The following is a 13,713-nucleotide window of genomic DNA, read 5'->3' as shown; positions in this document are numbered from 1 at the left end:
CCGCTTGCTGCCCCTCTCACCCCTCCGTCCGCTCCGCAGACGGGCCAGCACTCCCCTTACTATCCCTTGTTTGCCGGTGGCGGGGGGGGGGAGGCGCGCCCGCGGCTTCCAGGCCCCTTCCAGGCCTGCCGTGGGTGGTTTGGGGGACCTGTGGAGGCGGGGGGGGGGCTTTTGGCGTAGGCCTCAGTGGGGCCTCGGCCTCAATTTTTGGCTTGCTTGTTTTCCTCTAAGGAACAGCGGCAGCCTTTCACTCTAGATCTGGCTTGAGCTATTGCGGTTGGGCCCAGTGCTCCCTCTGGTGGCAGTTGCCTGCATCGCAGGGGAATTTAGTTTCCTTACACCTTGCTGTTGGCTGTACGCTCCCCCTTGTGGGTGGTCGGGGTAATCGCACCTGGGATTTAATTCTTTTCCTTAGGCCTCAGCCGCTGATTAGGCCCGTCGGATTCCCGAGTCATCTTTTTGGGTGGCGGCCATTTTGTTGGTACCTCTTAGGCGGCCGCCATTTTGGGTGAGCCTGATTCATCCAACCTCCTCAATTATATTGGTTACATCTAGTGAGTGCTTATTTATCGCCAATTTTGCGATTCATTTGCATTTTCTTAATTCATTAGTAGTTTATTGTTGCCTTTTTAGTTTGTTTCTTGCAGACGTTCCATCATGACTGAAGGCCAAGGGGGCGCGCAGCCGCCTAGCAAGGCTCTATCGAAGAGGATTATTAAGGGTCCTTCACAGGCCCTTCGCTCTCCTCCCTCAATGTCATCGGCGGGTCGTGTGCAGGCCTTTTTGGCCAGCATTGCTGGTGATGCACAGGCCTTGGCCAGTTTTGGCTCTGGCCTGGACGCGCTCATGCAGCAGACTGCCACGGCTGCAGCTTCATTGTCAAGTGCACCTTCCGATTCCACGTCGGCTGCGGCTTCCGCTACTGTCACGACGGTGGCACAGGTCCACGCTGCCTCCCCCTCAGTAATTCCGGAATCCCCTCCCGAATTGTCCTCCTCAGATGAGGACAATGTTGTACACCCTTCAGGGGTGATAACGACATCCACACAGGTTGGTCCTGCGGTACTTCTTCCTTCTCCCCCATTAGTTGCTAGCAAGAAGAAGGTGCCGCAGGCCCGTGGGCCTACCAAAAAGCAGGCCAAGAAGAAGGGTGTCTTGGGGTCAGGGGGGGCCATGCAACCTGCGGCGTTGCCCGCTCCCGTCTCCTCTCTTGTTGTCTCTCCTCAGGTGGCGCTTCCGCTAGAGGGGCAGGATCTTTCTTCCACGTCCTCGGCTGAGGACGCGTTGCCTGTGCCGGATAAGACCTCGCTCGGCGGGAAGCGTCGTCATAAGAAGAGGTCCAAGAAGCGAGCTAAGCGTCGCAAGGACGACACTTCCGCAACCTCTTCAACAGGTTCGTCCACTTCTGACGCGGAATCTGACGCTTCAATGGGCCTCTATTGGGGGTTTGGTGAACGGGCTGGGGGCTTCCCTCTTTGGGTTTGGAAACGTAGAGCCAACTCTCACCGTGCACGCTACGGCGCGGTGCAAGATTGTTTGAATGGCACACTTCTCCCTGAGGTCACAGTGTCCACAAATAGGGCCAGGGACATCATCCCTGGCAGCCATCTGTCGTCAAGGTTGCGGTCTCGCATTCTTGATGGGCGTTTCGTAGATATATTTGAACTGGCCCCCCCAGAGGAAGAGGTCCCGGTCCAGGGTAAGCAGGTGCCAGCACCTAAAAAAGGGGTCCAGTCTCGCAAGGTCGAGAGGACTTTTGAGAGATGGCTGGATTGTTTTCAGGTCTTCGCAGGTGTTGTAGTTGCTGCCTACCCTCGCCGGGCAGTGCACCTTATCGTATATTTGTCAATTGTGCGCTCCGCATATACAATGGCGGGCGAGGCAGCGGCTATAGCGTATGACGAACGCTTTCGCCGCCGGGCTGCCAAGATTAATTCGGCAAGATGGGACAGGAAAGACCTCGATGTTTGGACCACTTACGTGGCTCCGCTCGTCGAGAAAAAGCCAACTGAGCAACCAAAGTCAAAAGCGACCCCCCAAAAGCCTGTTTCCAAGTTGGTTTGTTGGGATTTTAACAAAGGGCTGTGTCAGCCTTGTAGATTTGCGCACCACTGTGATCACTGCGGCGGGAATCACCCCGCAACTTCCTGTTTTGGGGGTCGGCGGCCCTTTCGGGGAGGAAGGGGGGGCTACAAGTCATCCTCAAGGGGGGCTCATCTTGCCCTCCCCGCCCCCCCAGCCACCCCAGCAGCCGCAGCCTCCAATAGATCTTAATTTCTCTTTGGCCTTTTCTCCCATTAGGCTGGCACCCCTTTTAGAATGGTTAAATCGTTATCCCAACACGAGAGCGGCGGCTTACCTGAGGGACGGTTTCTCTTCTGGATTCCGGATTCCGGTGGCATCGCGTCCCGTTGCGCGGAATCCTTTGAACCAGAAGTCGGTGAGGGAGATGTCGGGGGTGGCAAGGAGGAAGATCGATAAGGAAATTGCCCTTAATCGCATAGCCGGTCCCTTTGAGACCCCTCCTTTCCCCAACCTGCATCTCTCTCCCCTAGGCATCGTTCCCAAAAAAGCTCCGGGGGAATTTCGCTTGATCCATAATTTATCGCACCCAAAGGGGTCCTCAGTTAACGATATGATTCCCCCGAGCTTTGTTCAGTAAAGTACGCCTCTCTGGACCATGCGGTAGAAATAGTGCGAAAATTTGGCCCCGGGGCATTGCTTGCAAAATGTGATATCGAGTCAGCTTTTCGCCTCCTTCCCATCCACCCTAGTGATTTTTGGCTTTTGGGCTTTCAGTTTGAAGGCGCCTTTTATTTTGATAAGGCTATGCCAATGGGCTGCTCAGTAGCCTGCGCTGCCTTCGAAAGTTTCAGCACATTCTTGGAGTGGGCCCTCCGTTTTAGGACCGGTTTGGAGGGGGTCACGCATTATCTCGATGATTTTTTATTATCGGGCGCCTCTAACACGGGCGATTGCGTGGCCCTGTTGCAGGCTTTTGCTGCCCTCACGAAAGAATTGGGTGTCCCCCTGGCCGGTGAAAAAACGGAGGGTCCCACTACTAGGCTAATCTATTTGGGTATCCTACTGGATACCGTGGCCCAGACTTCATCACTGCCTCCGGAGAAGATTGTTAAATTGAAGGCCGTCATCGAGGAGGTTTTATCAGTTAAAAAAGTCACTTTGCGACAATTACAGTCTTTGCTTGGCCATCTTAACTTCGCGTGCAGAGTTGTGGCGCCTGGGCGCCCTTTCTGCGCGCGTTTGAACAAACGCACAGTGGGTCTTCGCTCCCCGCATCAGCATGTGCGTTTGCATCAGGGCGAGAAGGCCGATCTTAGGATGTGGCTTGAGTTTTTGAATGATTTTAACGGGGTGTCCTTGTGGCAGGATGTCTTGACCCTGCACAACGACTTTCAAGTTAATTCTGATGCGGCTGGGTCCTTAGGTTTCGGTTTATTTTGGAATGGCAGGTGGTGCGCTCAGCGCTGGCCTCCTGCGTGGCAGGGGACGGCCATCACGCGGGACTTAACTTTCCTTGAGTTTTTTCCGATAGTTGTGGCTGTTCACCTGTGGGTCGAGGACTTCAGAGACCATCGCATTTGCTTTTGGTCAGATAATCATGCTGTTGTTGACGTCCTTGCAAAACAATCTTCAAGGTCCCCTCGGGTACCTGCCCTTCTCAGGGCTTTCGTTTTACAATGTTTACGTTTCAATATAGCTTTTACAGCGCGTTTTATTCCGGGACTGTCTAATGATATTGCTGATGCTTTGTCCCGTTTCCAGATGGAGCGATTTTGGTCCCTGGTTCCGGACGCCCAGACGCAGCCGGAATATTTCCCGGAAAGGCTGTGGAACCTTGGGAGCTCCTAGTTTTGCAGGGAGTAGCCGCGTCTGTATCTCCCTCCACAATGCGTGCCTACCAGAAAGCCTGGACTGATTTTTTGTCCTTCAGACAGCAGTCCATGGCAGTTAGCGGGTCGGTCCGTCCCACCACCGCTCAGGTGTTGCAGTATCTGGCTCACCTGTTTCAATTGGGGAGGGCGGCTCAGACTATAAAACTCCATTCTGCAGCCATTTCTTTCTTTAGTAAATCATTTTTCGACAAAGACCCATGCGCTAAATTTGTAGTTCGCAAGGCTTTGGAGGGTTGGGGCAGACTTTGCCCCCCCCCGTGGCGCTAAGAGAAACCCCATTACTTTTGAGCTTTTGACTAGCATGCGCTCGCAGTTGCGGATCGTATGCTGGTCAAAATATGAAGCGCGCCTTTTTTCCGCTGCCTTTGCCGTGGCCTTTTTTGGGGCCATGCGGGTTGGAGAGGTGGTTTTTGAAAAAGCACGAGCAGGGACTTCCAAGGGTCTTCTTTTACAAGACGTGCGTCTTTCGCCATCCGAATTGCACTTGACAATTAGGAGTTCCAAAACCGACCAACGGGGTCGGGGTGCTGTGATGCGCCTCTTGGCCACCGGCAAGAAGGGCCCCTGTCCCGTGAAAGATATGGCCAAGTATTTAGCAGGCAGGCCCCCGGGGGATGGCCCCTTGTTGAAACATCTCGACGGTTCGCCTCTGACTAGGCAGCAGTTCGCTAGGGTGATGAGGAGAGTAATAGCGGCTTGCGGTTGTAAGGCCGTTGATTACGCTCCTCATTCTTTCAGGATTGGGGCGGCCACCACTGCCGCACACTGGGGGCTGTCTGTTGATCAGATAAAGGACTTGGGTCGCTGGAAGTCGGCGGCTTACAAGTCATATGTGCGCAAGCGTCGCTGACATGTTCTTTTGTCCTTATTGTTTTCATCCAGGACCTGCACCGGTGCGCATTTGGTTGGCTGGCCATTCTATCGTTTATTGGGCCGGCATAAGGGCCGATGAAACTGACTTCGGGCGTCAACTTGGTCTCCCCCAACATGTGCAGGTCTCCTGGATGGGTCAGCGAGGAATGCGTTGGGGGGAACTTCTCCCTTTGCTGCAGGATAAGGTTCTCAGGGAGGGTCCACCCCACGCGTTAGTTATTCAGTTGGGGGAAAATGATCTTCACGAGTGGGATTGTCTGTCCCTACGTTTGGCCATTAAAAAGGATTTGGTGGTTTTGAAGAATTGGATGCCTAAGGTGCACCTTTTCTGGTCACAATTGCTACAACGCAGAGCCTGGCGCGGCAGCACTGACACGGCTAGTCATGCCGCTTTTGAACGCACGAGGAAGCGCATCAATAGTGCAGTTTCAAAACAGATTGTTGAGCTGGGGGGGTCGATAATCGGGCACCCGGGGATTAAATCTTGCTCCACCTCCCTTTATCGTGATGATGGGGTCCATCTGTCTCCCACAGGGAATGATTTGTGGTTGGGGGCGGTGGCTTGGGGTTTAAAAAGTTGGTTAGGATTCTGAGTGTTGGCGGGAGCCTGCGGCTTCTGTGGCGGGTTAGGCTTTGGTTGATGAGTTTGGGAGGGGCATGGCATGGAGGTGCATGCCCCTCAGTGCTGCTCTATAGAAGTATTCCGTTAAAGGAATCCTGGGGCTCCGGGGCTCTAGTCCTTACACCCCCGCAATGGGGCGGGGCTGGGGCCGGTACAGAGCACGAGCCTTGGGGAGCATTTCTGGTGGGGGAGATTGCCTGGTCGCAGCTATCTCCTCTACCAAGGTAGTGTTTACTTGACTTTCCTATTGTAGGAAGTCAGAGCTGGTCCTGTCCCATCGTGGGGCAGAAGATTAACCAAAGCCTAAGGCCAACACTCAAAATTAATTTGTAATTTTAAATAAAGTTGTGGCCAAAATTATGCCAAAAACAAAACCTAAAATGATGTGTCTGTCTGAGTTTTTTGGGGGGAATTTCTGGGAGGTCTTGGATCGCAACTGGGCATCAGTGAGACGACCACTCATTGATCTTTGAGCTATTCTCTTTGAATGGAATTTGATGGCACCTTAGAAATGTGAAAAGTCCACTGGGAAGTTTTAATATTATCTTAACTCTCCCCTGCCCCCATCTGAATCCCAGGTAATGTTTTGGAGAAAGCTGTTGGGAACCTGAAGTTCAGCTTAGTGAGGAGACTGAAGTTTCCAAACTTCTTTTCTTGATCGTCAATCTCAGGGCATTGTTAAACAAGAAGAAGCTTTAGGATTCAGACAGTGTTTTCTCCTCTACTGACTGCTGAAGATGGACCGGTGGAGCTTTGATTTATGTTCTCAGTGCTCAAGACAAATGCAGACAGCTCCAAAGTTGTACAGTCCTAGTTACGGTTGAAAGAAACTGGGAGGGAAAATGGCAAAAGTGTTTAAAGGCCGAATGCTTCCAGGAACAATGGACCCAAGGAATAAAATTTAACAAGGGGTCTCCCCCCCTTTTTTTTTTGCTGACAGATTGTTTTCGTCCTACAATAGATGTTTTCTTGGCACAGGTAGTGAGAGATGAAAAAATGCCATGAGCCAAACAAGCTAAAGTGGTCAAGTCAATTACTGAGCTTTCCCATCCTCCAGCCATAATTCCTGTATCTCTTCTTCCAGTCAGCATCTGCCACTTAAAAATGAAGTGTTCCAATTTGACCTGGAAGATGGATTTCAAATCCAAAAAGTCCCCATGCTTCAGGCTGTTGTGCTGCTATAGAGCAATTCCTCGGGGAATTAAGACACAGTCCCTGTCTCTACTGCACTCCCTTCTGGGACTCGGAATGGCTGGTAGTGTTGGTAAGGAACACATTGTTAGCTTTTCGCTGTCTTCCTAATGGCTTCCTCTTCGCCAGGATACACTGCACCCCAAAATGGGACCTTGGGTGGGGTGAGAATCAGGAGGAAGGGATCCATGACTCTTGTGTAATAAATGATGCTAGCAATTTGGACCCAGGTACTGATTCTTGCCCCTGCAATTCAGTAGAAAGAAATGCAAATTTGAAATTTGACACTTCATGTTTTTGAAGCCACCATGTTAAGATTTGAAATCCAGAACCATGTGAGCAGAACCGGTCACCTGCCACTGTCTGTGGGAGTATGAGTTTTTGAACCATGATGAGATGGGATGAAGACATGGGGGGAAATGTTGTAATTATTTTATATAGCACTTCACGAGATACTCTGCATATGTTCTCCATAGAATTCTTATTGCCATGTACAGTGGTACCTTGGTTCTGAAACTTAATCCATTCTGGAAGTCCATTTCAGAACCAAAGCATTCCAAAACTAAGGCACGCTTTCCCTTAGAAAGTAATGCAAAATGGAATAATCCATTCCAGACTTTTAAAAACAACCCCTAAAACAGCAATTTAAACATGGATTTTACTACCTCTGTTGTTGTTCTGTTAATGGTTCTCTTGGCTTTGCAGTTTTTATTCATTTCCACAGTCACACAATCAATCAATCAGTAGCTGAACTGGGTTCCACACAGTCACAAAAACAAATTAACCGAAAAAGGCACACAAACAAAAACGATAAAAAATAAATAAATAGCAAAAGCAAAAGCACCAAATATGAGCTCCAAATATCTAATTGGAAGCAGGGGACTCAAATCAGAAACTGAACCCTCAAACAGGAAGAGGAGCACTCTAATCGGAAACGGAGGACTAAAAGCGGAGCATGTTCGGCTTCCCAAAAAAGAGTTCAAAAACCAAAACAGTCACTTCTGGGTTTGCAGCATTCGGGTTCCAAGTTGTTCAAGAACTAAGCTGTTCGAAAACCAAGGTACCCCTGTATATGTTTCCTAAAGAAACTAATTTTGGAGGAAAGGTCTGCTAGTGTAAACTAAACATGATAATACCATCTCCAGACATGGTATGCATGTGCACAAATAGATCCATGTTGTTTGTACCTTGCACTGATCCAATTCACAATTATCTGAGTGGATAGAGAGGGCTTGTGCATATGAAGAGATTGACTGTGTTTTTTAGCTTCGAAATTATGAGTATTAAGACTTTGATCCTGCCACAAAACATTTCCTTGAAAACACTGAAAATAGATTCCAAATATTCAAATATTTGCATGCCATTGCAGAGATGTAAAATTGTGAATTAAGGCATTAAATTACACTTTGAATTTAACTTAAGGATTCCCCCTTGTGGTATATTATGTGTGGGGAGCTGAACTGTCTCATTCCCACACAGCTCTCAAAAGAGAATGGACATCGTTTTGCAACAGTGCCAAGTTTGCCTTGTGATGGGACTGCTTTTAACACCTGTTGACAAGCCAAGTCATTGTATCTCTTCAACCCCCTGTTCATATTTCTTTAACTTGGATCATTACCTTCTCTACCCATAATACATTCTGCTTGCTTCATGCATCCCTAATAAGAAGCTGTCGTGAATTTTTGGGTATGGCTGGGATCCCTTTTTAATTGTGCATTGTTTGTTTTTTACAGTGAATAGGTTGAAGTAAATGAGGCTTGAAGTGAAGAAACAGCTTGAAAGGCATCTGCTAATTTATCATCTCAGGTGTTAGCAGCTACTATTAAGAGTCCAAATGGATGGTTAAAGTACCAGATGTACTCACCAAGAGTTTTAAAGTCAAATACTCTTCAAATTCTTCCACCATGAAAATCTAATCTAGGGAACGGTGTTTCTTCAGCAGAAATCCATGCACTCAAACAAACCATTAAGGCTGTGAGCAGCACCTGTTTATGCAGACTGCAAATTGCTCGAGCTAATAAAACAAGTGTGGGGGGGTGTTCTCTGAAAGACTCCCATCTCTTCTAAAAGGTCCAGTTTTCATCTACAGTGGGACTGGACAACCCTATGTATGTTGCTTAATTATGTCCCCCATCAGCCCTAACTGGCATGGCTGATAGTCAATACTGAGAATGAGTCGCAGTCTGACAACATCCAGAAGGGCAAAAGCTCCCCATTCTTGCTTCACAGTCTATAAACAAGAAATGGCAATGTTCTCTTTGGCGGTCACTTGTAGCCGAGTAAGATTGTCTTCCATAAACACGGTTTTAACAATGAATCTGTAAGTGACTGTAGAGGCCAATTCTGGACCCACACGTCCTTCCACAGTGGGGACATTGGTTTCTGGGCGGGAGTTGATCATGGTGTGGATTTGCCAAGCGTGCCTTCCTCTTAGCACGTTTCTCCCTTGCATCCTGAGTTCAAGTGTCTTCAAAGCCCATGACACCTTTGGTAAAGGCTGTTCTCCGATTGGAGCGCTCGCAGGCAAGTGTTTCCCAATTGTCAGTGTTTATACTACATTTTTAAAGATTTGCCTTGTGAGATTCTTTAAACTCCTTTTGTTGACTGCCAGCATTATGCTTTCCATTTTTAAATTTGGAATAGAGTAGTTGCTTTGGAAGACAATCATCAGGCATCTGCACAACATGACCAGTCCAACAGTAGTTATTCACACAACATGACCAGTAGTTATTCACACAGCAAATAGTTAAGCTATGGAACTAGCTTGCCCAGGAGTCAGTGATGGCCAACAACTTGGATGGCTTTAAAAGTGGATCAGACCGATTCATGGAGAAGAAGGCTGTCAATGGCCAGTAGCTATGATGGTGATGCTCTACCTTCACAGTTGGAGAAGTCAGTGCTTCCAGATTCCAGTTGCTCTTGTGCTCATGTTCCGCTCGTTGGTTTCCCACGGGCATCTGGTTGGCCACTGTGAGAATAAGTTGCCATTGGACTGGTCCAGCAGACTATTCTTATGTTCTTGTCCACACCCCCCCCCCTTTCAGGGGTTTATGCAGGCTACCATTCGCAGGGATACTGCTGGTGGTAGTTTCAACCCATCAGCACTCCGAGTGAACACAGTGGAGACTTCTGCAGAAGGTGGAGACCCTGTGCTGGTGGAATCTGGCAGAGCTGACCAATTCCCAAGTAGAGGGAAATGCCTGCAGTATCATATTGTGCTATGGATTGCTCTGTTACACCCATGTATAGAGTTACAGTCTTCGTTATCTTCTTGTATTGCTATATGTATTCCTTTGTGTTGCCTGATTTGTTCCAACCTTAATTTAATTTAAAAATAAAATAAAATTCCGTAGAAAAGGGGAAAGGGGACAGATTTCATTTTGAGCAATCATTCCCTTAGGCTTAGAGTGTCCTTGAACAATTGGCTTATAAAGTTATGTATTTTATTTTATTTTTTTTACCCTATCTTGCTTGAATAGGCTTCTCTGTTTAATCTGATCATCTGAGCTGGTTTTGCAATGATGTATTTGTTCATACAAGCCAATTTTTGTTCCAGTCCTGAGTTTTTCTTCCCTTTCCTGAAGTTGAAAGCAAGCTTTGTTCAACCCAGTGTTTCTAGAAATTTCTCTCTCTCTCTCTCTCTCTCTCTCTCTCTCTCTCTCTCCTTATGGAAGGAGAATAATTTTCTGGCATATGATTTCAGAAAGGCAGAAGAGATGGCGAGAAATGATTGGAAGGAAAAATACACTTCAAATGAAAGTGTGAACAAAAAGAGGGTGGAAAAATATTCCCCGCCTAGATGTAGCTGACTGCTCGAATCCATTGTGTAGCATCTATTCAAGAAAGGTTCTTTTGCTAATGCAACTGAAATTGTATCCTTCATTAAATCTGCATTTTTAGTGGGCTGGAATATTTCATCTGATCAGTAGTTACATAATGCCCCTGAGATCCCAAGACCAGCTGATTAGCCACTGGGTAATACTTCCCCTCATGTTAACATTACTCATAAATGATATCTTATTTCCTGACAACCATGAATACATTCCTGAATGCCATGTCTTGGGCAATTGCAAATTTGAAATCAGAATGGAAACTTCTTTACTTCACTTTAGATTCTTCTCTGATACACTGAGTAAGGAACAAAGCAGACACCACGTACATTGCATGAATTAAATGAATATGCATGATTTTAAAAGTATGAGTCACAGTTTATGAGAAGCATCTGAATGGAAAGGTTGGGATGGGATTTTTCAATCTCAACCACCCACAACGCCCTCAAGTGTCCATGAGCAGTGTTTCCTCCCAAAGAAAATAGTAGCTTCATAGCTGCCAAGTTCTCCCTTTTTTTAAGGGAAATTCCCTCATGCTGAATAGGCTTCCTCGCGAGAAAAGGGAAAACTTGGCAGCTATGAGCAGCTTACACAAGATCAGAAAGGTCATTCAACCACCAAGTCATCCTAAAAGAGAGTACACACAATGGCTGACATTTCTACTCATCTACCTAGATGAGTACTACCTACATAATTATTAGCCAATATTTTCTGGATTTCTCGACTGATGGACTGAGGAAGAGCCGAGATCCCATTATACTGCTCCCTCATGTTATGGACTCTTTGGGCAGTCATCACAAAAGACCAAGTGACCAGCAGGCTCTGGTGGAGACAACATTTGTTGGGTTTCATCATACATCCATGTGTGCTGAGAGAGATACAAAACTGATTGTTCAGGCTGAATTTAGCTTACAACCCATTAATAAATCACCTGTATCATAGAATTAGTGCTTGGTGGTCAGGAGGGTCTGCCATCTGCCCTAAGGAAAGGAGAAGAAGTTAATAGTTGTATGTTTCAATTACCCTGAATCAACAGAGGGAAGAATTTTGTCCATTACTGTGGTCGATAGCCGATACTTCTAATGTAAAGTACACACACATACACACACACACACACCATTAGGATAAATCTCAAGAACCATGAGTAGAAGGGAAATAGTCACTTGCACTGTTCCATATATAGGTGCTAACAAAACAGTTATGGGAATGATGTAATAATTAGTTCCTTCCTAGCTTCCACCTGCAGAAGAAATCTAGTATAAGGGTTAAAACCGCCCATTGTGAGTGAAAGTTACCTTTGCATCAAGGAAAGCATCTCTAGATCCAACCGGATGTATTTGTGGAGTTGTTCTATTTATCCATTTCTGTGATTAAAATAAAATATTTGTGTCTCTCTCTCTCTCTCTCTCTGTGTGTGTGTGTGTGTGTGTGTGTGTGGTACTGTGCATGGGCATACTTTGGTAATATGTTGCCCTGAACGAGGACAAAATTCCCCCTCCCTCCCAAAAAATATTATTTTCACAATTATTCCTTTTGGCACAGTCACTTCTTAAATGGATCTTCTCCGTAGGTACCTGTAGAAATATAGGTATTATTATTATTATTATTATTATTATTATTATTATTATTATTATTATTATTTCGTGCCCCCTTGGCTTGGCGCCCTGTTCGGGGGAACTGCCCACACCGCCCTAAATTGCGTGAGTTTGTGGTTACTGGCTGATTACATTGTCTGCTAGCTATCAACCTGTCCTTCTTTTTGCCCCCCCTGAACCCACTTACACTCCCACAAGCAGTGTTTATAAGTGCTGAATTTGATGATGTCCTTTGAGTGTTGAACAGGTGGGGTGAATTTCTTAAAGCCCCCTTACTGCCTCTTCATCACATTTTATGCATTCCTTGCTTGTGTTACTGGAAAGGCTAAAATAAACATTTGTCACACACTTTATTTACACTATCCTTCATTCCCCTCAATGCATTTGTCATAAACATATGGAATCGTTATTTCTCAATGGGGGGGGGGATACGCCCATCTTCATATTTACGTTCCATTAAGCTGTTTCAGATAAGTCAGTTCAAACCAAGTGACAATAATATGACAAATTGCTATTTGATGAAGTGCATCAGAAGACTGAATGAATAATAAGAGATTTACCATCACCACCGATACCTCCATTGCCATTCTGTTACAGGAATCTACAAAGCAGATTTCATACTGAGTCATACCACTGATCCAAATAGCTCAATGCGGGTGGCGCTGTGGTCTAAAACACTGAGCCTCTTGGGCTTGCTGATCAGAAGGTTGGCGGTTCGAATCCCTGCGACGGAGTGAGCTCCTGTTGCTCTGTCCCAGCTCCTGCCAACCTAGCAGTTTGAAAGCACGCCAGTGCAAGTAGATAAATAGGTACCACTGCGGCGGGAAGGTAAATGGCATTTCCGTGCGCTCTGGCTTCCATCATTGTGTTTTGTAGCACCACAATCACTTTAGTCACACTGGCCATATGATCTGGAAAGCCGTCTGCGGACAAACGGCGGCTCCCTCGGCCTGAAAGCGAGATGATCACCACAACCCCATAGTCATCTTTGACTTGACTTAACCGTCCAGGGGTCCTTTAACTTTTTTTAAAAAAAAACACCAACCTTTTTTATACAGGCTCCCCAAGGTTTCAGGCAGGGCTCTCTCCCAGCCTACATGGATGTGACAAAGGCTTGAACCTGGGACCTTCGGCAAGCAAGGCAGAAACTCTACCCCTAAGCTACAGTTCTTCCCCATTTAGATTGCACATCAAACTGCAGAAACAGGAGGCCTGCCATCATACAACTGTAGAGTTGGAAGGGGTCCCAAGTGTCCTCTAGTCCAGCCCCCTGCAATACAGGACTCTTTCGGCCAATGTGGGGCTCAAACCCATGACCCTGAGGTCAAAAGTCTCATGCTCTACCAACTGAGATATCCCATGTGTTGTTGTTTAGTCGTTTAGTTGTGTCCGACTCTTCGTGACCCCATGGACCATAGCACGCCAGGCACTCCTGTCTTGCACTGCCTCCTGCAGTTTGGTCAAACTCATGTTGGTAGCTTCGAGAACACTGTCCAACCATCTCGTCCTCTGTCGTCCCCTTCTCCTAGTGCCCTCAATCTTTCCCAACATCAGGGTCTTTTCCAGGGAGTCTTCGCTTCTCATAAGGTGGCCAAAGTATTGGAGCCTCAGCTTCACGATCTGTCCCATGTCTAACCACATATCCCATGTATAACCACACTAATCTGAAATGGCAGCTATCAGCC

General features: G+C 47.1%; 1 protein-coding gene across 1 annotated transcript; it reads left to right on the top strand.

The window, feature by feature from the left end:
- Positions 1-236: 236 nt before the first annotated feature.
- On the top strand, positions 237-5,847 carry LOC148684979 (uncharacterized). The gene is made up of 2 exons (XM_088673730.1): positions 237-1,393; positions 4,800-5,847. Exons 1-2 carry the CDS (start codon positions 658-660, stop codon positions 5,381-5,383), a joined length of 1,320 nt encoding a protein of 439 aa, XP_088529856.1. The 5' UTR covers positions 237-657; the 3' UTR covers positions 5,384-5,847.
- The last annotated feature ends 7,866 nt before the right edge of the window (positions 5,848-13,713 follow it).

This window comes from Zootoca vivipara, chromosome 7 (assembly GCF_965207765.1).
Source record: "Zootoca vivipara chromosome 7, rZooViv2.hap1.1, whole genome shotgun sequence".
Classification (NCBI taxonomy): Eukaryota; Metazoa; Chordata; class Lepidosauria; order Squamata; family Lacertidae; genus Zootoca; species Zootoca vivipara.
Note: the sequence above shows the minus strand (reverse complement) of the source record. Positions and strands in the feature narration are given on the sequence as shown.